At 58.7% G+C, this 23,793-nt stretch overlaps 1 protein-coding gene across 7 annotated transcripts in view; it reads left to right on the top strand.

The window, feature by feature from the left end:
* prkcdb (protein kinase C, delta b) overlaps positions 1 to 23,325 on the top strand; it is a 29,206-nt gene extending 5,881 nt beyond the window's left edge. The window contains exons 2-19 of one of the 7 annotated variants that reach the window (XM_088637173.1): positions 4,892 to 5,023; positions 6,811 to 7,010; positions 7,287 to 7,353; positions 8,886 to 9,048; positions 10,295 to 10,326; positions 11,226 to 11,311; positions 11,426 to 11,555; positions 12,657 to 12,757; positions 13,332 to 13,349; positions 14,204 to 14,285; positions 15,349 to 15,485; positions 15,764 to 15,937; positions 16,452 to 16,543; positions 18,018 to 18,080; positions 19,490 to 19,628; positions 19,754 to 19,942; positions 20,031 to 20,159; positions 21,044 to 23,325. In XM_088637173.1, the coding sequence (XP_088493299.1) occupies positions 4,915 to 5,023; positions 6,811 to 7,010; positions 7,287 to 7,353; positions 8,886 to 9,048; positions 10,295 to 10,326; positions 11,226 to 11,311; positions 11,426 to 11,555; positions 12,657 to 12,757; positions 13,332 to 13,349; positions 14,204 to 14,285; positions 15,349 to 15,485; positions 15,764 to 15,937; positions 16,452 to 16,543; positions 18,018 to 18,080; positions 19,490 to 19,628; positions 19,754 to 19,942; positions 20,031 to 20,159; positions 21,044 to 21,202 (2,070 nt within the window). In that variant the 5' untranslated portion in view covers positions 4,892 to 4,914 and the 3' untranslated portion in view covers positions 21,203 to 23,325. Of the gene's footprint in view, positions 1 to 4,891; positions 5,024 to 6,765; positions 7,011 to 7,286; positions 7,354 to 8,885; positions 9,049 to 10,294; positions 10,327 to 11,225; positions 11,312 to 11,425; positions 11,556 to 12,656; positions 12,758 to 13,331; positions 13,350 to 14,203; positions 14,286 to 15,348; positions 15,486 to 15,763; positions 15,938 to 16,451; positions 16,544 to 18,017; positions 18,081 to 19,489; positions 19,629 to 19,753; positions 19,943 to 20,030; positions 20,160 to 21,043 lie in introns of all 7 variants that reach the window. The other 6 variants (XM_088637170.1, XM_088637169.1, XM_088637175.1 and 3 more) reach the window with 6 other exon arrangements.
* The last annotated feature ends 468 nt before the right edge of the window (positions 23,326 to 23,793 follow it).

Genomic DNA, 23,793 nt, shown 5'->3' with positions numbered 1-23,793 from the left:
TCTGCGGCAGGAGTGTCAAACTGCACTGCTGGGGACTGTTTGACACCCCTAATCTCACTCCCCCTGCTCCCCCTCTTACAGGAAAGCAGGGGGGGCAGCCTTCCTGAAGTGACTCCAGAGCCGCAGCTGAACCAAGTGAAACGTTCCGCTGAGGTTTCGTCCGATTTCACTAATCCTGAGAAAAATCCCAGACAGCAGGTGGCCGCTCGGCCCATCTAGTCCTTTTGTTCGTTAGTAGCTGCTTCATAGCAGCCAGGGTTTCGGCTTCAGCACCTTGGGCGGGTGGCATGTTCCCCGCTCCCACAACTCTTTGTGTGCAGAAGTGTCCCCCCCCACCCCGGGGTCATCTCGGCAGCCCCGAGCCCAGCTGTGCGCTGGAGTGTCCTGGCCGTGCGCTGGAGTGTCCTGGCCGTGCGCTGGAGTGTCCCGGCCACAGGCAGCTAAAGACAGGCCCGGCTGCTGATGACGTAAAGGGGCTCGGAAAGAAAGTGGCAGAGATTGCCTGGAAGCTCTGTCGGACCCGTGTGCGTGGGGTCCGGTGCCGGGCCTGTCCTCCCCACAGGCCACGGGCCTCGGGCCTCAGGCCCCGTCTCCAGCGCTGGGGCGCGTCAGTCTGCGCTCAGCCCAAGTCAGACTTTCCATCCAGCAAAAAAAAAAAATAGGCTTCAGATCTGAATTGATTTAATTTGTTGTTCAGGAAGTGTGGGTGCTTTCCGAGGATGACTGTGTGGGTCTTCTTTGCAGAGAGACAGGGGCAGATGCAGGCTGGAGCTTTTCTGCACCATGTGGCCATCAGAGCCTGTGGCCTATAGTTCAGGCATTATAAAGCAGGCGTTCCTGTAGGCGCCTTAATCTAACTAAACATTCGATAATCGGTATAGGAAGCAGGAAACTGTTCAAGTACATGATGTATGAGGTGTTGTTGAGCAGCGAGGCTGTGCTCTATCCACCTCAGCCAGCATGATGAGCTACTTTTTATTCTGATGGAGAACTCCATTCCCAATTCATGAGTTTGCACCCAGACTTTGTAGGAATCGAGCTGGACGTGTCGTCCCATTCACTAGGAGCTAAACCACCGCTGAAGGGTCTGTGAGGTTTGGAAACTCGGCTCTCTCTGATTGCACCGCAGGGCAGGACTGTGGTCAAGTGGTTCGAGAGTCATTAAGTTACAGTCCGTGAAGGTCCATGACACATAATTAATACACGCTGAGCATTAAAGTCCAGTACGGACAGCACCAGAAATACACTTTTTGTTAAAACCTGCTGTACGGGTTGTGCTTCAGCTCGCGCTAACGAAAAATGGACACCGTTTCATGCAACCAGCTGGCGGATAGAAATCCGAAGTCCGAGCGCTACGCAGAAGACCGGGGCAGAGGGGTGCGTCCGCTTGCATTCTGGATTGAAGCTGGAACGTTGTTTCCCAAGACGAATGCAAGAGGCTGGACGGTATTTGTCAGTCGCTGGCCCCTCCACAGCTGCTGAAACAAGTCTGTCCTTGTGTGGGTGGGCTTTCGCACAACACTGTCAATCCATGACGGGACAAATCGGGCAGACCAGCTGACAGTGATTAAATCGAGCGACGGAATACAACACTGGACGCTTTCTTTCACTGCGCTGGAAGTCATGTGCTCTTTGCCAACTGCCCTTTCTCTTTACTTCACTCTGCACTGTTTCTGTACGGCCTGCTGCAGCTTGATTATGCTGCCCCACTGGTTTACGATTTCGGTTCTTATTTCCTATTCAAGTAGATCAACCTGTCCTGCAGGGCAGGGGGAGGATTGTTCCATAAGCAGATTGAGATCTGGATGCTACAGGACTGAAATACAGGTTAGGAGCGTTGAAAGAGAAATTGAGCCAGCAGCCCCCCGGTGTCCAGGCAGCTGGGTGTGTCGCTGTGTGTAAACAGCACGGAAGTGCCCAGTTTCTCGTATCGACTGGACTGGCTCGAGCTTGCTGGGGCAGGGCTGCAGCATATTTGCTTGAGCTGTGAGACTCTCTGAAATGTGAGACGCCCAGAGATGTATGGCGTGCAGGAGATCTGGATACTAATTAAGAAAGCGAGCGGTAGTTAACGAAGTTCCAGGAATCGCCTCTCCTGATCTAATTTGTGCTAGGCAGCGCCGGGGGCCAGTCGGAGTGCATGCTGGGAGTGAGAGTGGGCGCTCTGCAGGGGGGCGTGAGTGAGCAGGAGAGCAGTGGGGGGAAGAGTCGTTCTTTACCGGATGGGGGAAGAACGTTCGGACCCACCGCGGCTGTGAAACCGGCCTGCGGGCGCCGGGTTTCGGATCGCGCTGGCTGGGGGTGACCGGCGGGCCGTCGGACGTCGGCTCCGCGCTGCCCTGTGTGCCCCGCGCTGGACGCGGGCCGCAGGGGCCGAGCAGCTCCGTCGGGGCGCTATATCTGCTCCGTATCCGCTCTCCTCTCTCCGGTGGCTGTCGGGCGTGAGGCGGGAAGCAGGGCCAGCCCTCTCCGAAGAGCAGGGGAAAGGAGGGAGGGTGACGGGACTCCCAGACTGCAAGCCGAGAGAGCAGCCCGCGCCCCGCCCGTTCGCAGCGCCTGCTTGCTCGGTGAAAAGCGGTGGCTCGAGGGGCCCTCTGCCCTCTGCCCTCTGCCCTCTGCCCTCTGCCCTCTGCCCTCTGCCCTCCTTGGCTGTGGCAATCGTGCCATGGCGGTTTACTTGTGGCTTTCAGTTCAGAAGAAACGAAAAAGGGTCAGTAGGAACACAAGGCGTGCCTTTCTGCGGTGTCCTAGCTAGCGCTTGTGAGCTGCTGAAACCCTCGTGTGTCCATTGTGCTTCCTGAAAGGAGCGGAGTGGAAGGAATGTGTTCGGCAGCCTCTGTGCTCCACCTGTGTGTGTGCGTGCGTGCGCCCGCGGCTACGTGTGTGTGTGTGTCTGGCGACGTGGCAGAGGCAGCTGAGTGACAGCAGGCCGGGGCCAATCGCACTGTGAAGGCGGGGCAGCGGCTGGTGTCCAGTTTCCTGGCAGTTGCACGGCGCTCTGGGAGTCTGCTGGGACTTGTCAGCAGCCCTGCATGCACCTCAGGCAGCAGGTGATAAGACACACAGCAGCCCCTGACAACCAGGGCTCTTAAAGATTCATTCTAAAGCTTTTTCCATTTTAATAATGATTTAATAATTGTTTACACTTATATAGCGCTTTTCTGGACACTCCACTTAAAGCGCTTTACAGGGAAGGGGGATCCCCTCCACCCCCACCTGTGTGCAGCCCCACCATAGTGTTCACAGTACACTCACCACACATCAGCTATTAGTGGGGATGAGAGCAGAGTAATGAAGTAGTGAATTTTGGCTAATGTCTTTAAGACAGGCCACCCCTGTGAAAGTAAAATCTAATGATAGGAAAGCTGAAGAATGCATGTTTCTCCTCTCTGTTGGAGCTTCTTGACAACTGAGAACTGAGAACTGCTTCAACATGTTTTGGAAAAGCAGGTCAGAGTTGAAGAGATCTAGACCATCACCAATCATGCGAGTCCAGATTCCCAGCTCCAGTTTGGGGGGACTGCTGCTGCCTTGAAAACAGCGAGCTCTTGGACAGACCTCTGGGGTACACGAAGCAGCGGCGCCGAGAGGAAACGCTGCCCCTGTGTCATTGCTCAGGCTGCTGGAGCGCGCTGCGGTCTCGTCACGTGCAGGAAGCTGTGAAACCGCACAGGAAGCTGGGTGACCACCTAGGCGAAGACGTCCGAGATCTTTGTCTCTAGAGTCTAGACGTTTCATTTAGGCCGGGTCGGACGGGCTTGAGAATGAACCTCCGTTGCCGTCTCTGCTGGGCCATCCCTTGGGTCAGAACCACGCCCGGTTCAAGCCACTGCTCCGCCCGGCCCACTCAAGGCAGCGTGAAAGATGTGGGCTCTGTCGTCGAACCCCAGGCTGGCCCCAACCTGGCGCCAGGCTCTGTATAGTGTCCCGTCCCGTCGGTACCGGCGCTGTGATCTCACCTGAGACCTGCAGGCACCTGCCTACCTGCACACCAGTCGGGGAGCAGGCCCTGTGTCTCGCTGGCTGGTAGCCTGTCCGGGTCCCGGGCATTAACTGACGTTGATGGAGCTCCTGTCAATGAAATACTACAGTGGGGAAAGAGACACATGTATGTAAAGTGTTAATATTTACCACTCCAGGCTTCTGTGCTCAGGGTGTTAAGTTGACATCATCGTGAAACTATGAGCATTGTGACCAAGGGGCTTTCATCCGAACGTGCAGTGTGGGGGCTGCCTTTCAGTCTATAACCTCAGCTCTCCAGGGGGCACAGAGCCCTTTACCCCTCCGTCCCCATTCCTTTTAAAGGTTAGACATGCTTTGGCAGCAGTCGAAGCGAAATTTAAAAAATGATCAAGTCCAAACGGTCAGAGCGATTTCAAGTCGTGTGCGGCAGCCGGCCAGTCTGGGGCTGAGGGCTGGGGTCAGTGACACCTGGCTCTCTCGGAAGGACGTTCTGTGGCCGAAACACCGTTGAGAGAGAGAGAGGCTCTGGTATATAAAGTGCCAATATTTACAGCATCTGGTTTCTGTGTACACAGGGGAGGTTCTGTGCTGTACCCGGAGAGGTGGGCTGACATTCAGGGTGACAAATCATCCGACACTCTGACAGCGATGATGTTTATTACAGACACCACCTACTCCTCGTGGCGAACGCAGAAAGCCAAAACAAGTAAACAGATCAGTCAGGATTGCGGTAGTATTCGATCCCTTTGCAGTGGCAAACTTTCCAGGCACAAAATCACCGTCCAGAGCCGCACGATAAGATACAGCACGAGTGAGAGGTGGGGGGCCTGTGGGGGTGCCGGGGCGCAGCGGAGGCCGTGCAGGCGTGTCGGTGCGCCTGTGTTCCCCCTCCTCTCGGCCTGCGCTGACGTGACTCCTCTCCCTGCAGGAGGGCAGCGTGTACGGAGCAGGATGTCTCCTTTTCTCCGCATCGCCTTCAACGCCTTCGACCTGGGCGCCCAGCCCCCCCTGCCCGAGCCGCCCTTCTGCGCCATCAAGATGAAGGAGTCCCTCAGCACGGGTGAGAGCGCCGCGCCCCAGGAAAGACCCGAGCCGGGGCCCGTGGCGGCGGGATAGCCGATGGGCAAGACGCCTCTCCCCTCCCTGCTGCCCGGCTCTCAGCCGAGATTCAGATCAGAGTACTGAGCAGCTCAACCCCTGTAGTGTGTGTGTGTGTGTGTGTGTGTGTGTGTGTGTGTGTGTGTGTCTCGCAGTCTGAGGACGGCAGGTCCGTGTGTGTGTGTGTCTGTGCCGCAGTCTGAGGCCGGCAGGTCCCTGTGTGTGTGTGTGTCTGTGTCCCTCTGTGTGTGTGTCTGTGCCGCAGTCTGAGGACGGCAGGTCCCTGTGTGTGTGTGTGTGTGCCGCAGTCTGAGGACGGCAGGTCCCTGTGTGTGTGTGTGTGTGTGTGTGTGTGTGTGTGCCGCAGTCTGAGGACGGCAGGTCCCTGTGTGTGTGTGTGTGCCGCAGTCTGAGGACGGCAGGTCCCTGTGTGTGTGTGTGTGTGTGTGTGTGTGCCGCAGTCTGAGGACGGCAGGTCCCTGTGTGTGTGTGTGTGTGCCGCAGTCTGAGGACGGCAGGTCCCTGTGTGTGTGTGTGTGTGCCGCAGTCTGAGGACGGCAGGTCCCTGTGTGTGTGTGTGTGTGCCGCAGTCTGAGGACGGCAGGTCCCTGTGTGTGTGTGTGTGTGCCGCAGTCTGAGGACGGCAGGTCCCTGTGTGTGTGTGTGTGTGCCGCAGTCTGAGGACGGCAGGTCCCTGTGTGTGTGTGTGTGTGCCGCAGTCTGAGGACGGCAGGTCCCTGTGTGTGTGTGTGTGTGTGCCGCAGTCTGAGGACGGCAGGTCCCTGTGTGTGTGTGTGTGTGCCGCAGTCTGAGGACGGCAGGTCCCTGTGTGTGTGTGTGTGTGTGTGCCGCAGTCTGAGGACGGCAGGTCCCTGTGTGTGTGTGTGTGTGTGCCGCAGTCTGAGGACGGCAGGTCCCTGTGTGTCTGTGTGTGTGTGTGTGTCTGAGGACGGCTGGTCCCTGTGTGTCTGTGTCTGTGTGTCTGTGTTGCAGTCTGAGGACGGCAGATGCCCAGTGATCTGACTGCCATTGGGGATTTTGGCTGCTGCTGTGCCGTACCTGACTGTCATTGACTGTAGGTGGGTGGCAGCGGATGTTGTTGAAGAGGGTGTGCACACTACCATTAGCCCTCTGTTGTCATGGCCAGGTAATTTCTATTTAAATGCCATGACTGGTAACAGTATTGAGAGAAACCTTCGCAGGCCTGCTGTTTAAGTGGAGGAGTCCGCTGGTGGAGTGCGAGGGTGTTAATCTAGGTCAGGGCCCCGGGGTGCAGCTACTGTCGGGCTCCCCGAGTGGCTCCACAGTTCACGACGAAGACGTTGTCTCTGTCTCCCGCAGACGGGGTGACGTTCTCCTTTCTCTCTGTCTCTGCACCCGGTGGAGATGCTGTACTAGAGAGGACCTGAAATTAAACTCCACACAGGGCGAGGTGGGGAAAGTAGACCTAAAACGCACAGTTTGGGTGCTTTGAACAAGGCACTGTTTTTGAAGTGGATAAATTTACCTGCTCACCAACCCTCACAACAGCCATTTCTCCAAAAGGCAAGAAGACGGCGGTGTTTGGCGAGGCTTTGTCTGGACAGCCTCTCTCTTGGCACTGGTGGCTGCGTGATTGGGTACTGCTGAGGTGTCTGCTCTCTTGGGCTTGTGCACGTGCTGCAGTTCCTTCTCTCACCACTGTCCCCTGCCCCCCCCCCCCAGCCGTGGCCCAGTGTGTGATTCTGGTTCTGCTTCCGGCCGTTGCAGAGAGGGGGAAGACGCTGATCCAGAAGAAGCCGACCATGTACCCGGCCTGGAAGTCCAGCTTCGACGCCCACATCTACGAGGGGCGGGTCATCCAGATCGTGCTCATGAAGACGGCGGAGGAGCCCATCTCCGAGGTGACGGTGGGCGTGTCCGTCCTCGCCGAGCGCTGCAAGAAGGGAAATGGACGGGCGGAGTTCTGGGTAAGGGGGCGGGGTTCTGGGCCAGGGGGCGGAGTTCTGGGTAAGGGGGCGGGGTTCTGGGCTAGGAGGTGGGGTTTGGGTTCTCCATCACTCTCTCTGCCAGGTTCCGTCTTTCGTACTGTGATCTGTACCCTCTGTTCCTCTCCATCTTTGTCCTTTTTGGCTCCCTGTTCCCCCCCCCTCCCCCCCCCGGACACACCTGCCCGAGACGCTTGCGGCCACTCCACCCAGGATACTGGCGTGTGCTTACTGGCGTCTGCTCTGTCTCCTCCCCAGGTGGACCTGCAGCCCACCGGCAAGGTGATGATGGCCGTGCAGTTCTTCCTGGAGGACGCGGACACAGGTGAGAGAGGAGCAGCCGGGGATGTTAGTTCAAAGCCCCCAAATGAATCCCTTCCTCAAACTGCCCCCACCCTGGAGCCGCGTGACACGAGCGAGACACGGGGCGAAACCGACAAACCACAGGACATGCGTGCTGGAAGAATGCGCTCGCCTCGGTGCACATACTGTTGAAAGCGAGCTCATTCCTTCGTTGGGTTGTGAGCTCGGAGGCTTCAGTGAGGCCCCTGGAGAGGCTGGATGTGTTCGAGCAGATGTGGGGGGGATTCTGACAGCCTCCCGAGGTTCCGCGAGGCGCCGCGGAGAGAGCCGGCCTGCTCCAGATCCCCTTCCTGCTGTCGGACCGGCTCGCGTTCAGACCGGTTTCCGCAGCTTTTCCTCATGAGGGCAGATTGCTTCCTGAAGGCGCCGAGCAGGTGGGAAAGCAGGAATTGCAAGGAGTGAAAACGGCACCCGTTTTTCCCTCCGGGTCTTTTAAAAGATGGGTTGGAGGCCCAGATAACCCGGCGGAGTTTTGTGTGGGGGGGGGGGCGTGTTGTGTGGGAGCTGCTGGCGGTGAGACGGGAAACCTGCCCCCAGCCCGTGCGATCGGGGCGCTGCCGTGAGACGCACTGGGGGGTGTGCGCTGGGACGAGCGCTCAGTGGAGGCCAGAGCGCGTGAACCCGGGTCCGGTAACCTGCTCCCAGGCACGACTCGGGGGCACAGTGGTTACAGACCAGCCACCGCAGGGGGGGTCGAGACCACAGAGGGACTGGGAAAGGGGTTACCCAGGCGACGGACCGACGGGGTTCGTGATGCGAGAGCTGGAAGGGCCCGTGAGGGAGCTGAGGGAGAGGGAGGGGTTCCCTGGAGCCCCAGGGCAGAGCAGGCTTCTGAATGAGCCCCTCTGGGCGCTGCCCAGTCCGCAGGCCGGGGCCTCCCCGAATTCTGCTTTTCTAGATCTGGGTGTTTTGGGGGTGGGACTGGGGGTGGGACTGGGGGGGGGGGAAGATATCCGCTGGATCCGACGATTTCATTGGTGACGTTCCCTGGAAGTATTCCCACCTGCTTGGCGTGTTTTGAGAAACATTCGGAGGGGAAGCTGAGAGAATGTGAATGACCTCTGGGTGACCCCTCCCTCTCACCCGCCCATCTCTCTCAGATTCACTTCATTAATGGGATCAGTGAATCACCGCATCGCTGAAGCATAAAGCAAACAACAGGAAATAATTACTGTTCTTTAAACGGCTGCAGCTCAGAAACTTAACTCCCTTTCACTTTCTCTCACTCTTTCTGTCTCTCCGACAGGCTTTATTGGCGTGACCTATCGATCACACCGCAGCCAGAGCAGTCACAGTTAGCAAAGCATCCGCAGCCGTTCAGTTAGAACAGTAACGTTATTATTTTAGTTCGACAAGCCTGACCGGGCGATCGGCGCCGTCCGCGCCCGTACCTGACTGCGCTGACAGGACAGGGACTGACCTGCTGACTGGCGCCTGCTGCATCGTATGGGCTGAGAGAAAACCGTGTGACCCTCTCCCCCCCCCCCCCCGCAGAGAGCAAGCAGTCCATCAAGGAGGAGGAGGATGGGGCGCTGACGCTGAACCGCCGCCGCGGCGCCATCAAGCAGGCCAAGGTCCACTTCATCAAGAACCACGAGTTCATCGCCACCTTCTTCCGGCAGCCCACCTTCTGCTCCGTCTGCCGCGAGTTCGTCTGGTAAGAGCGACCCCGCAGGGGTCCCTCTGAGCCCCCACCCCACACTGGGACCCTGAGCCGACCCCCTTCTCTTCCTCGGGCTGCACACGGCACCGTGCAGGGGCCAGTGGGGCGCGTTGGGAAGGAGCCCGCTGTCTTGCGGCAGCTGGAGGGGCTCGGGGGTGTCCGGGCGGCCGGGGGGGCTGGCTCGCTGGGGGCTTGTGTGCTGGTCTGGTGTCGCCGCCGCCTGGGGACGATCTAACTGTCCAGCATTCGCCGCTGAAGGAGAGGTGGTTAATGTGACGAGAGGCCGCCCCTCCGGAGAGCCGACTGGGCCTCGCGATGACGTGACGCTGCGCCTTCCTGGGGGGGGGGGTCCTCTCTGTGTGCAGGGGGAAGTTGCTTCAGAGTCCAGCAGCGCTGAGAGGCCCCAGGCAGCTGCTGGCTGTGCGCCTCTGTGTGTGCATGTGGGTGTGTGCGTGTCTGGGCTTCTGTGTGCTGGTGCATCCACACGTGTGTGCGTGTGTGTGCATGCGTGTGGGTGTGTGCGTGTCTGGGCTTCTGTGTGCTGGTGCATCCACACGTGTGTGCGTGTGTGTGCATGCGTGTCTGTGTGTGCATGTGGGTGTGTGTGCGTGTCTGGGCTTCTGTGTGCTGGTGCATCCACACGTGTGTGCGTGTCTGTGTGTGCATGTGGGTGTGTGTGCGTGTCTGGGCTTCTGTGTGCTGGTGCATCCACACGTGTGTGCATGTGGGTGTGTGCATGTGTGGGCTTCTGTGTGGTGGTGCATCCACAGGCCTGTGCATGTGTCTGTGTGTGCATGTGAGAGTGCATGTGTGGCTGGGCGTGTGTCCGTGTGTGCCTGTGTGCCTGTGTGCCTGTGAGAGTGCGTGTGTTGCTGTGTGTGAGAGTGTGTGTGCCTGTGAGTGTGTGTGTGCGTGAGAGTGCGTGTGTCTCAGCTTCCTACTGTGCTCATCCTCAGTGTGCTGGGCTGGCCAGGCCCTTCGCAGCCGCGCTGAGAGCAGCGGAAATCTGAAGCTGCTGAGCTCTCGGGTGCCGAAACCGCACCGAGAGGAGCTGAGGAGCAATCTGTGCTGCGGCCCGCCAGCGCCGACTCTCCCTGCCCAGCCGCCACACAAAGAGCCGCTCAATGTTGTCGCTGCTCGAAGGCGCTTCCTGCGGCTGGCAGAGCTCACGCCTTCAGGACGATCGAAGGGCAACACGTGCGGTCCTTTGACCTGTCTCCTCTCTCTCTTTGATCCGCAGGGGCCTGAATAAGCAGGGCTACAAATGCCGACGTAAGTGTGTTTTCCAGTATTGACCCGTCTGCCCAGTGGTCATCATCCGCTAGTCCACTAGCCCCTGATCTCAATAATCTTCAGTCCTGCGCTGCAGTGGTGCTTTAGGTCAGGGGTCTTGCATCGGGCTGCAAGAACAAGGCTGTATTTACTGGATTCATGCAGAGTCTGGACTTCGGCTGCGATCGTTAGAGATCTTGGGCTTCCCTGAATTTACTGGAGATCTTAGAATCCGCAAAGCTGTTGACCTCTGACCCTCCCCCAAAAACATGCACTCCCCACACCCTTCAGATGGGCTCAAGGGAGTCGTTTTGGTCTCACCTGGAAACACCTGTGAGCAGGCATGTGTGGTCACAGCACAAGCAAGCTGTGGTGCAGTCAGGAGCTGGAGGCATTGGGACGAGAGTGCACAATTGCCCCTGGTGCAGTTCATGTGCTGTTTACGTGCAGTGGTGGTGGAAGGATTTGTGCCCCCTGGTCTCACCCGAGCTCCTGGAGAGATCTCCCTGTAGTCTCCAATATTGTTCCCTTACATCTGCACATGACTTCACATGGGTGAAGTCAGGGTTTGCAAGGAAACGCTGCCAGAACCTGGAAGGTTGCTCTTGTGCTCTTGAGAATGAACCTCGGTTTACAGAGAGCTGGCCACACCTGAGAACATGAGAAAGGCTACAGACAAGAGGGGCCATCTGGCCTGTTCAGTAGTCTAGGATCTCACCAGCTGTGACTTGAAAGAAACCAAGGTATCGGCTTTAACGCCAAGCCGAGCTTCTGAGAGACGAACCCGTCCCGTCCGAAGAACAAGCCCGTTAGATGACCTCATTCTTAAAGGCTTTCAAGCGTTCTCCCCGTCGGCTGTGTCTCACGTGTTGCTCTGTTTGTGTGTGTCTGTGATGAAGAATGCAACGCTGCTATTCACAAGAAGTGCATCGACAAGATCATCGGGAGGTGCACGGGTACCGCCACCAACAGCAGGGACACCGTGGTAAGCGCCGCCCTCCGCCGCTCGCTAGCGCCGCCCTGTCTGCAGCAGAGACGGGGCGCCGAAACCGGTTCTGGGAGGAGTGGGGGGCTGATGGGTCGTCTCCCCTGTCCGCAGTTCCAGAAGGAGCGCTTCAAGATCGACATGCCCCACCGCTTCAAGAACTACAACTACATGAGCCCCACCTTCTGCGACCACTGCGGCAGCCTGCTGTGGGGGCTCGTCAAGCAGGGGCTGAAGTGTGAAGGTAGGGCATGAGTCTGGGGAGGTGTGTGTGTGTGGGGGGGGGGGTTGTCGTGTGGCATTGCTGGTGTGTCACGATTTCCCACACCCACAGTGCTCTTGTCTAATTGGGACTCTAATTGGATGAATAATTAGCTCATGTAAGATCTGTTTTTAAACGCTGAGAGTTCCTGTTGCCTGTAAAGAGTCTTTGGTGTCTGGAAACGCCCTGCTGTAAAAGAGTTTTATTTCACCACTGAGAGGCCCAGACAGGAGGGAGACCGGCAGGTCTCTTCTGGGCTGTGGCGGAGCAGGGAGTGGTCTCGGGCCTTCTGAACCTTCCCTTCTCCAGATCTCCCCGTGAGCTTCGTGCGTTCCTGGGCTGGAACACGCCCTGAGCTCAGTTGTCACGCTGGCTCGCGCTGCTGTGAAAGCAGGCCTGTAGTTCTGAGAGGCTGCCGATTTCCAGTGGTGTAACACCAGCGGTAATTAAGTCTCGGCTCCGAGGAGACGCTTTTAAACTTCAGTGAGAGTGAAATGACTCGACCCACAATTAATTTAAGGCCAAAAATAATACATTTATAGACTTCAGCTTTGATTAAAAATGCAAAGCATGTACTGTATGTGGATTTTTTTGTAGATTTTGGAAGGGGTCTACTAAACCTTGCTGAAGCAGCTTCTGAGTGTCTTGATTTTACCATCCCTACCTTCACTTTGGCAAGGGCTTGGCGTTGTTTCATTTCGTACAAGAGCTCCCAGCAGCTCTCGGTACCAAGAGGCAGGCAGTGCCTGCGACTGGGCTGCTGGGGGAGAAGAGTTCCTAGGAGAGTTCCCAGGAGCTCCTCCTTGCCCAGAGCTTGCATCTCTGGGCAAGGAGGAGCAGTGACTGTCCCGGTCTGTGGCAGGGGGGGGGTCTCATACTGTAGCCCCAGGTGGACCCCCTGAGTGGAGGTCTCATACTGTAGCCCCGGCTCGCAGCCTTCACAGTTTGTCTTTCCCTTTTCAAAGGGCAGTAGACCCCCAGAGGGGGTGCTACACAGCTCTGCCCCTGCCCCCCCGGTGTCTGTGACCTCACTCGTGCCGGCGTGCTTCACTACCCAGCATGCCCTGGGCTCTCTCCTCACAGATTGCCAGATGAACGTGCACCACAAGTGCCAGACCAAGGTGGCCAACCTCTGCGGGATCAACCAGAAGCTGCTGGCCGAGGCTCTGACCCAAGTCAGCCAGGTGAGCAGACGGACAGGCTGCAGGCGCAGGTGTGGGGGGGCCCGGGGGGGCCAGGCGACAGGGAGGCGTGGGAGCCCTGTGCTTCACGCCCTCACTTGCTTCGGCCCAGTTTATTTGTCCGGCGCACCGGTGCGATGACATGCTCATGGACAGAAGGTGACTCTCCAGCCAATCTCCGCAAGCACTCGTCGACCGTTAATAGTTGCTGAAAAAGCAGACTGGATGCAAAAGCCCCGCAACTCAACACAAAACAGACAAAAGGACGTGCTTCATGTCGAACAGCGCATTATCCCTCAAGCTTCTTCAAATAGATAACTCAGGTCACTCAGGTGCTCATGTAAAGGCCTGAATTCGTAGGGAGTTAGCAGAGGAATACCTGGGTAAACAGCCTCTGAAGGCAGTGGTGGTTTTCACTGTTTCCCATCCTTATCCCCAGCTCAGGCGCTGTCATCACACCGCGCCGTATGAAAACCACACTCTCTTCCAGTCCCCCGGGACACTCTGACGCAGTAGCCCGCACGCGTTGTTCTGAAACCTTTTTCTTTTCTCCTCCCGTGTCGTCCTGTGAGTGTAGAAGCACACTGTGGTGACGGTAAGCATGTGTCCGAGCTCTCCGACGGCCCGGCCCGGCTCCTGGCAGGCCTCCTTCAGTCAGCAGCAGCAGCTCCGCCCCAGAGCGGGGTGCTCCAGTCAGTGCAGTCAGGCCTCTTCTAGTCCCATCGAGCTCCATTGCGAGTTGCTGTTGATGGCTGAAGGAGGCGAAGGCGAGGACTGCTGAGCTCCGGCCCGTCCAGCACGCTTGATCTCGGGGTTTGCGATGACCACCTCCTTAATTCAGGACCCGGTGAATCGCGGGATCCGTATGGGAGTTAAGGAGCTGGTCACATCGAAGCACCACGCCCCGGGTTCGAGCAGCCCTGGGGGAGCCCCGCGGGATCAGGCTTCGCTCTGCCGCCCTGTCTGCGCCCCCGCCTCCGCTAACGGCAGCGCGGCTCAGGCCACCTCCGCGCACCTCGGCGTTTCCCAGCTTGCTGTCCGCAGCCCTGGCCCTTGGGAAGCAGGAGGTTGCAGCTGTGGTCTGACTTCTGCAGCGCCTCCCTCGCAGGGGCCTGCCGTTGTGAACTGCAGTAGGAGCTCCGGGGAGACCCCTGGGACGGTTCCCGGACCCGCCTCGCTCCCCGCTTGTTTCGCCTCCGGCAGCGAAAGTCACCCCGGGCCCAGCGCCGGCGGGACTGTCGAGGCGCGGTCCAGCCGGAGCTCCGCGCACCCCTTGACTTCCGCGGCTGGCCTGCAAGCCTGCTTTTCCTGGGACCTGTGAGGGCGGCTGTCCTGTCGGCCGGGACTCCGCGCCCCTCTCTCGGACCGGAAGCTCGCACTCGCTGTCCTGCTTTCAGACCGTCTTGATTCTTTCCTTCGTGTTTTTAATCACGAGCTCTGTTTTTGCAGAAACCCACCAGGAGGTCCGAGTCAAACCTGTCGGACATCGGCATCTACCAGGACTTCAAGACCTCGGGCCTGGACGCTACCGGTGAGCTGCAAGCCTGGGGACCGAGCTCGGGCGCGCTGGGGGGGGGCGTTGGGGACCGAGCTCGGGCGCGCTGGGGGGGGGCGTTGGGGACCGAGCTCGGGCGCGCTGGGGGGGGGCGTTGGGGACCGAGCTCGGGCGCGCTGGGGGGGGGCGTTGGGGACCGAGCTCGGGCGCGCTGGGGGGGGGCGTTGGGGACCGAGCTCGGGCGCGCTGGGGGGGCGTTGGGGACCGAGCTCGGGCGCGCTGGGGGGGGGCGTTGGGGACAGAGCTCGGGCGCGCTGGGGGGGGGCGTTGGGGACCGAGCTCGGGCGCGCTGGGGGGGGGGGGCGTTGGGGACAGAGCTCGGGCGCGCTGGGGGGGGGCGTTGGGGACAGAGCTCGGGCGCGCTGGGGGGGGGGCGTTGGGGACAGAGCTCGGGCGCGCTGGGGGGGCGTTGGGGACCGAGCTCGGGCGCGCTGGGGGGGGGGGGCGTTGGGGACAGAGCTCGGGCGCGCTGGGGGGGGGCGTTGGGGACAGAGCTCGGGCGCGCTGGGGGGGGGCGTTGGGGACCGAGCTCGGGCGTGCTGGGGGGGCGTTGGGGACCGAGCTCGGCACACTGGGCCTGGACGATATCGGGAGGCTCAAAGCTTCTTCGTTTTCCTTGGCACAGAGCTTCAAGAGCCAAGTTAATTTTAGCACAGGAACCTCATTGTGGTCTGCAGTCATTTTGTTTGGCACAAAGCTTTATGCCCAAAGCATTCTTCCCAATTTGTCCTAAAAAATGGTTTGGAGGTCGCGTGAAACCTGACTGTTCCTGCCTGCTCACCCTCCAGTAAACGCCTCCTTGTTTTCCCTGTGTTGTGGGAACTGGGCAGCAGACAGACACATGGACATTTAAGGGCATAAATCCAGTGAAGAGGCCGTGGAACAGAAGAAAGCGTCTCTTCTGCACGGCAGCTTCCTCTTCCAGAGATTCAGCTGGTGCTCCCTGGAGGGTGGGGGGGCTGGGAAGAGCAGGACCGCAGTGCTCTGTGGGCCTGTAGGAGGCGCTGTCACAGTGTGTGTGTGCGTTGTTCCTTTGCAGCAGATGGCTCGCCGTACGACAAGCTGTGGGAGGGCAGCAGCCTGCCCCGCGCGCCCTCGCGGATCACCCACCTCTCCAAGGTCACCAGCGACCACTTCGTCTTCCACAAGGTGCTGGGCAAAGGCAGCTTCGGCAAGGTGAGCGCGCCCCCGGCCCTGTGATGGACACTGGTGTCCGCTCTGTCCACGCTCTGCCCGTCAGGACTCCCAGGGCCTGTCTCTCCGTGTTTTTCCTCGGGGGGCTCCTGGTCGTGCGTTTGTGCCGTCAGTCTCGCGAGGCTGGCGAGAGGCTGAAGACTTGGGCCTGTGGAGGAGAGCAGTGGCTCTGTTGCAGTTTCCCCGCTGGGGGAGGGCTCTGCGCCGCCTTCCATCCGGTTCTGTACAGCTCCTGACCCGCCCCCTGCCCTGTCTCTCAGGTGCTGCTGGCCGAGCTGCGCGGGAAGGGCGAGTACTTCGCGATCAAGGCGCTGAAGAAGGATGTGGTGCTGATGGACGATGACGTGGAGTGCACCATGGTGGAGAAGAGAGTGCTGGCGCTGGCCTGGGACAACCCCTTCCTCACACACCTGTACTGCACCTTCCAGACCAAGGTACGCCCTGGCCTCGGGCCAGCTAGCGGTAAGCCATGGCCCTGGGATCAGTGAGCTACTGGATCCTCTCGTCAGCCTGCTCTCCCGACACCAAGGTTCATTCTTCAGAGCCTCCTGCTGTGTGTCCCCTTCCTTGTGTTCTTATCTCAGATCGTCGCCGGCTGTGCGCGTGTGTGAGTCTGTGTGCATACATGCGTGACCGTGTGCATACATGTGTGTGTGCGAGCGTGTGCGTACATACATTTGCATGTGCATGTGTGCGCCTCTCCGTGTGCATGCATGCGTGTGTGTGCGTACATACATGTGCATGTGTGCGCCTCTCCGTGTGCATACGTGTGTGTGTGCGAGCGTGTGCGTACATACATGTGCGTGTGTGCGCCTCTCTGTGTGCATACATGCATGTGTGTGTGCGAGCGTGTGCATACATGTGCATGTGTGCGCCTCTCCGTGTGTGCGTACATACATGCGCGTGTGTGCGTGGTTCTAACTGTGCGGTCTCCCTGTCCTCCAACAGGAGCACCTGTTCTTTGTGATGGAGTACCTGAACGGGGGCGACCTCATGTTCCACATACAGGACAAGGGGCGCTTCGACCTCTACAGAGCGACGTGAGTGTGCAGCGAGGGCCCGGTTCTCTCTGTCAGACCTCTGGTACAGATGTCCGCAGTTAAAACAAAAATATTTCCTAATTATCCGTTGTGGGAAAGAGGATTAGGAAGGAATGTCCTTCTCGGAAGAACCTGCTGAGCTGGGACCTGACTCGGGAAGTCAGTATCCCAGGAGGCTTTGCTCGTGTCAGTTCCGGGATTTAGCAGCATTCCGGATGGACGCCGGGGGGCATTTCACGGAGATGTGTAAGCAGCCCGGTCCCTTCCCCAGGCTAGCGGGGGGCGTGTGAGCTGACGTGACTCGGCCCCCTGGTCCTGACGGCCCGATGCCGGGCTGGCCAGGAGCTCCGCTGCGTGCTGGAGAGACAGTGGCATCAAGGGGTGGCCTGCGCTGCGGCACTGAAGCCAGACAGCCGCTCTGTCTCTCCCCCTGCTGTCTTCCTTATGGCCTCTTCACTGCGGTTTGTCGAGCCCCAGTCCGGCGAGGGGTTGCGTGCACACAGAGCTCGGAGCTCCGCAGTGCGTCTGTAGGGGGCAGTGTATCTACTGGGTGGGGGGGAGGTAAAGGTCGCAGGTCGGACAGCGCAGGCCTTTTCCAACACTCATCCAGCAGCAGGACTGGGCTGTGGTGCGCTGGCCGGCAAACTGCAGGAGACTGGAGGAGGAGCTGTGCAGTCAGTTCCTTTAAAAGAGCGATAGTCTGGCTGCCGCAGGAGAGACAGTCCCGTCAGCCGTCGATTGATCGATTACAGCCCCGTCCCTCTCGGAGGAGCTGCTGGCAGAGAGCTGGGAGTCTGGAGCGTGGCAGTGCCCTGGGGCAGCTGCTGCCGGGCCCGGACCCCCGCGCTCCCACAGCGGAGCCTTTCAGTCAGAGCCGCTCTGCCAGCCGGACGCCCAGGCTGGGGTAACGCCGGGGGAGGCTCTGACCCAGATAGCGATAAAAATAGCTCCCGTCGCCACACTGGGCTGGGGTGGGGCCTCCCGGAGGCAGAAACACAGCTGCCGGTTCTGACGCCGTCATCGCGGCTGTTTCCGCGTCTCGCCCCTGTGTGCGCCTGGAGATCTCCACACAGAGCGGCTCGCACCCGCGTCCCGCAGCGGCCTGTCTGCTGCCACCCGCTGCACCAGCTGGGCTGGGGGGTCCCGTGTGAAACCGGCAGTGGTGAAGCCAGCACACGTCGTAAAAGGGGGTAAAGAACATCTTTTGGCTGCTGGAGCACCCCGGCGTTGGGCGGCTTTGTGCGCCCCTGGCCTGTCAGCCTGGCCTGGGCTCACGGCACCGGCGCCGGGGGGGTCGGTGTTGCGCGGCAGCGAGGCTAGAAGCCGCGGGCCCGGCAGGTGGCTAACGATGGCATCGTGGGGGGCTGGTTTCAAGCGCTGCGCTGTTGGAAACGTCCTCTTCAATTAGTCGGAGCGCGGCGCGGCGCGCGGCAGAGAGGGGGCCTGACGGTCTTTATTTTTCCTTTCCTCCCAGGTTCTACTCCGCCGAGATCATCTGCGGCCTGCAGTTCCTGCACTCCAAAGGGATCATCTACAGGTGAGGCTGCCCCGAGCGGAGCTTCCCAGCCCTGCTCCTGGAGGCACACGGGGTCTTCGGAGTCGCTCCAGTCTAGTTCTTAATCGCGGGAGGATGGGATTTCCAGCTCCTGTCACTGCAGTGGTTCCTGCATCCGTCTTCATGCTGCTCCTTAGGGAGTCTTTCAAATGGGTGGCAGACTGGGAATGTGGTTTGTTCTTAGTGTTTGTCCCAGTAAAGGACCTTGACAGCTCTGTCTGCGGGCGGGCGCTGTACTTTTATTCTGCTTCAGCAGTCACGTGTCGTGCCCTGATCTAGCCCTTCTCCTTACTGGAGCAACCAGTCACAGAGCTGGAGCTGGGGTGTTGGGCTGTCATATACCCACACCTGTCCTGCTGGGGGCGCCGCCCCAGCGACCCAGCTCGTCTGTGAAGCTCGCAGCTCCGCAGACCCCCACAGAGGGCCGAGACCCTGTTCAGGCTTCCTGTGACATGAGCCCGGTGGCTCACGCGGATTCGTCTCGTAAGCCTTGCGGTTTCAGCGTTTGCCGAAGCTACACTGCTCGTCAGGCGTGGGCTGTGGTCCGGGCATCAGAGGAATTCACGATGAGCCTGCAAATTCCTGGTCTGGGGGGAAAAAAACCCTTTCCACAATTCCCAAAATCCTGCCCCTGTGTGTGTGAGACATAAGCATGTGTGGACTTCGCCTGTTGACTGAGAGTAGGGGTGTCCCGTTCTGCCCTGGGGGCGTCGGTGTGAGAGCGTCTGCTGAGTGTCCAGTCCTGTCCTGGGGGGGGTCAGTGTGTGTGCAGGGTGTCCAGTCCTGTCCAGGGGGGGTCAGTGTGTGTGCAGGGTGTCCAGACGTGTCCTGGGGGGGTCAGTGTGTGTGCAGGGTGTCCATTCCTGTCCTGGGGGGGGGTCAGTGTGTGTGCAGGGTGTCCAGTCCTGTCCAGGGGGGGTCAGTGTGTGTGCAGGGTGTCCAGTCCTGTCCTGGGGGGGGTCAGTGTGTGTGCAGGGTGTCCAGTCCTGTCCAGGGGGGGTCAGTGTGTGTGCAGGGTGTCCAGTCCTGTCCTGGGGGGGGGTCAGTGTGTGTGCAGGGTGTCCAGTCCTGTCCTGTCCTGGGGGTCAGTGTGTGTGCAGGGTGCCCAGTCCTGTCCTGGGGGTCAGTGTGTGTGCAGGGTGTCCATTCCTGTCCTGGGGGGGGGTCAGTGTGTGTGCAGGGTGTCCATTCCTGTCCAGGGGGGGGTCAGTGTGTGTGCAGGGTGCCCAGTCCTGTCCTGTCCTGGGGGGGGTCAGTGTGTGTGCAGGGTGTCCAGTCCTGTCCTGGGGGTCCAGAGGAGAGCTGGACACTCTGGCGCCCCCAGGCCTGAGAACGGGGGGCCCTGGTGCAGATCAGCTCGATCATCCCATTCCCCCCTCCCCCCTCCTCAGAGACCTCAAGCTGGACAACGTCATGCTGGACCAGGACGGCCACATCAAGATCGCTGACTTCGGCATGTGCAAGGAGAACATGTTAGGAGAGAACAGGGCCACCACCTTCTGCGGGACGCCCGACTACATTGCACCCGAGGTAGGGGCAGGCCCGGGCGGCGCTGGGGGGGGGTCTTGGACCGGACCTGGACCGGACTGCCATGCTGTGGTCATGTCCCGGCGCCCGGGCGCTCAGTCTGCGTGTCCGTCTCTCCCCGCCCTCAGATCCTGCTGGGTCAGAAGTACTCGTTCTCGGTGGACTGGTGGTCGTTCGGCGTGCTGCTCTACGAGATGCTGATCGGCCAGTCGCCGTTCCACGGGGACGACGAGGACGAGCTGTTCGAGTCGATCCGCATGGACGTGCCCCACTACCCCCGCTGGATCACCAAGGAGTCCAAGGACATCCTGGAGAAGGTCCGTCCGGCCCGCCGGCCCTCCCGCCGGGCTGTCGGCTCTGTGTCCCGGCGTCCCGCGTGTTCACTGTGTGTGTTCGTCCTGCCAGCTGTTCGAGCGCGACCCGACGCGGAGGCTGGGCATCACGGGCAACGTCAAGGCACACCCCTTCTTCAAGACCATCAACTGGAACGCCCTGGAGAAGAAGGAGGTGGAGCCCCCCTTCAAGCCCAAAGTGGTACGTCCCGCGCCGCGCCCCGCCCCGCCCTCTCCCCCCGTTCTCCTGGGCTCCTGTGGCACGGGGCTCCCTGCGCTGCGCCCGCTGGTGACACCCCGACATTTCGCCCGCCTGCCCGATACGACGTCATTGGACCGCTCGGTTTTCACGAGCCCCTGAGCACAGCCGGGGCCGGTCCGAAACGGCAGGAAAGGCGTGTGGCTCCGCTGTCTCCTGCCCCCCCCCCCCCCCCCCGTCTCCTCGTTTCCTGGGAAACGCTCTCCCCGATGGCCCGTGGTACCGGGGTGACTCCCAGCAGCAGAGCCGAGCTCACGAGCTGGCTGCGCCTGTCTGCAGCTCGTCTGCGAACAAGCGCACGAAGCTCATACTGAAGGCGTTCTGCGACGGCTGACCTGATGTTATTTCAGTTCCAAGCAGATGGTCCGTTCAGAGAGGAGCCCAGTTAATTGTAATGACTTGTTCATAGTATTTCTCCCGACTGTGGGCACCCCATACCCCGCGCTGTCCAGCGTCTGCTCAGGTCCTCCCACGTCCAGCTCGGGTCTCGGGTGCCCCTGGCAACTGGAGGAGGGTCCAGTGGGAGGGGCTGTTACGTTGTGATTTGCCCCAGGAGGGGAGTTCATCCTGAAACGTCTCTCTTCAAGGGTTTTCCTGCGCTGCTTTTGTCCTGTTCGTTACAGATTAGCGCCACCTGTAGGGAGACAAGTGCATTACGCACATAATCCTCAGTAGGTTTCCAAGAGACGGCGATGAAGCAGCTGCCAGGGCTGGGAAGAGCTTCAGAAATGGGGTGTTCAGGCACCCCTTCTCTGAGGTTTGCTGGTGCTCCTGTCTGCGCCTGGCTGGCTGGTTAACAACCCCACCCCCTCTGTGTGCGCTTGCAGAAAGCCCCCAACGACTGCAGCAACTTCGACAGGGAGTTCCTGGGCGAGAAGCCGCGCCTGTCCCACAGCGACAAGAACTTCATCGACTCCATGGACCAGATGGCCTTCCAGGGCTTCTCCTTCATCAACCCCAAGATGGAGGTGATGCTGGAGAAGTGAGGGGCAGCCGGAATTGGGCCGGACCGGACCGGACCGCGCTGGGGGACGGAGTAGGGCTTGGTGTCCAGTGTTACACACCTGTGTGGGGGAGGCGGGAGGGCCCAGATGTAAATCTGATCAATAATCTACTACTCTTACAGATCAAATTTTAAAGAAAAAATATAAAATAATAATGTTGTACTGTAACGTGATTGTAATGTACCTAGCGTAGACCCAGGCCTCGTCTTAATGGCAGCAATCTTGTTCTGGTAATTACTGTTCTGTGCATGCCAGGGAATTGAGGGTGCCAGGTGTGCGTGTTTGTGTGTTTGTGTGTGTGTGTGTGTCCACACCGTGCTGGGGTGGTGGCAGACAGGACCAACAACACCACGATTTGCTCCTTTCTTCCCAAACTCTGTGCTCCTATTGGAGGGGGAACCATCTAAAATACCCCAAAGAATTTAAAATTTTACAACGGCTTCCAGACAGCAAAGACTCTGTCTAGGAGCCATTTAACCATGAAATCTTATTCCTTAAAACTGGCTCCACCCTGATCGGGGTTTTAGCTTCACATGACAGACTGGTGCTTGTGCTGTGGATAGCCTGTGAGAGAGACAGTGGTCATCAGGCTCTGCTCTATTCCTGCAGTGTCCTGTGTGTGAGAGGCAGTGGTCATCGGGCTCTGCTCTATTCCTGCAGTGTCCTGTGTGTGAGAGGCAGTTGTCATCGGGCTCTGCTCTATTCCTGCAGTGTCCTGTGTGTGAGAGACAGTGGTCAGTGGGCTCTGCCCTATTCCTGCAGTGTCCTGTGTGTGAGAGACAGTGGTCATCAGGCTCTGCTCTATTCCTGCAGTGTCCTGTGTGTGAGAGACAGTGGTCATCGGGCTCTGCTCTATTCCTGCAGTGTCCTGTGTGTGAGAGACAGTGGTCAGTGGGCTCTGCCCTATTCCTGCAGTGTCCTGTGTGTGAGAGACAGTGGTCAGTGGGCTCTGCCCTATTCCTGCAGTGTCCTGTGTGTGAGAGACAGTGGTCATCAGGCTCTGCCCTATTCCTGCAGTGTCCTGTGTGTGAGAGGCAGTGGTCATCGGGCTCTGCTCTATTCCTGCAGTGTCCTGTGTGTGAGAGACAGTGGTCAGTGGGCTCTGCCCTATTCCTGCAGTGTCCTGTGTGTGAGAGACAGTGGTCAGTGGGCTCTGCCCTATTCCTGCAGTGTCCTGTGTGTGAGAGACAGTGGTCAGTGGGCTCTGCCCTTTTCCTCCAGTGTCCTGTGTGTGAGAGACAGTGGTCAGTGAGCTCTGCCCTATTCCTGCAGTGTCTTGTGTGTGAGAGACAGTGGTCAGTGGGCTCTGCCCTATTCCTGCAGTGTCCTGTGTGCCAGTGGGCTCTGGGCTGTGTAAGAGAGACCGTGGTCAGCAGGCCCTGCCCTGTGAGTGGACAGTTGTCTTTTTCCTGGTATACACAGGACCACTGTCCTAGCTCCTGTCTTCTGTGTTGCTGGAGTGTGGGGGGTTGTACCCACAATCTGTATAATTTATTTTAAAAGGGGGGTTCAGTTGTGCTATAGACCAGGATTCCAAATCTTTCTGTTCCTTTTTGTGATTTAATTGAACTAATTAAATGTGGGATTAGAGCATTCAGTTAGTCAGCTGGTGTTTAAATAATTACTGAGCTTCAATCAAGTGTTGAACTGAGTAACAGCTCAGTCAGCAGACACTAGGGCAGGACTGGGGAGCCCTGCTGGGGTGTCACGCTGGCACAGGTCCGTCAGAGCACAGGGGTCCCAGCTCCACTTTCATCTGGGACTTGAACTGTTTCCAGGCCAACTGTCCGAGCTGGAGCTCTCTTGGTGCGGTCCTGCACGGTGCCGTGCAGAACCTGTGGTTCTGCTGGACCGGGAGCTGGGTCGGTGAAGTGTTTTACTGGGCTGCAACAATGATCCGGAGAAGCAGACTTGAGGGAGAGAGGGAGCCTGTGCTGTTCTGGATGAGTGTAAATCTTTGTGGTTACTTGAATGTAGTTGTTTTAAAGTTAAGATGCTGTATATATATATTGCTCTAACAGATCTATTGTTGGTGAGCTAAGGTTGTGCTTTTTTTTTATTGTCATCGTCTTCTACGTCTCTTAATAAAAACCAACCCAACGAAACTCCTGCCTCCGATATCATACAGGCTCACCAGCTCGGTTCTCTGGGTTGCTGTGAACATTTGACTTTTGACGAGAATGCCTCTATGAAACTTAAGCGGACTAGTATTACACAGAAGTAGGGAGCTACAAACGCACAAGTACAGGTTTATTCCAGGCTGAAAAGAGAAGAAAAGAAACAATGTTTTGGCTGTGGAGCTTTCGGGTGGTGGGTGAGTTCAAGAAGAAGGCTCCACAGCCAAAACATTGTTTCTTTTCTTCTCTTTTCAGCCTGGACTAAACCTGTCCTATTATACAGTACTTGGTGAACCAATTCAGGTCAAACTGTCCCTCGGCAGAAGTTAGACTTTCCGAAATGATGATTTGTGCAGGACTGTAAGAAAATGTGTGGAGAATAATTGCGCAACTGATTAACAGCATATTAATTAACGGAACATTTGCAGTAAAGGAGACGTGCCATCAGCTGCAGAG

Source organism: Lepisosteus platostomus, chromosome 6 (assembly GCF_059453375.1).
Source record: "Lepisosteus platostomus isolate fLepPlt1 chromosome 6, fLepPlt1.hap1, whole genome shotgun sequence".
Classification (NCBI taxonomy): Eukaryota; Metazoa; Chordata; class Actinopteri; order Semionotiformes; family Lepisosteidae; genus Lepisosteus; species Lepisosteus platostomus.
This window is presented reverse-complemented; position numbering and strand designations above follow the sequence as displayed.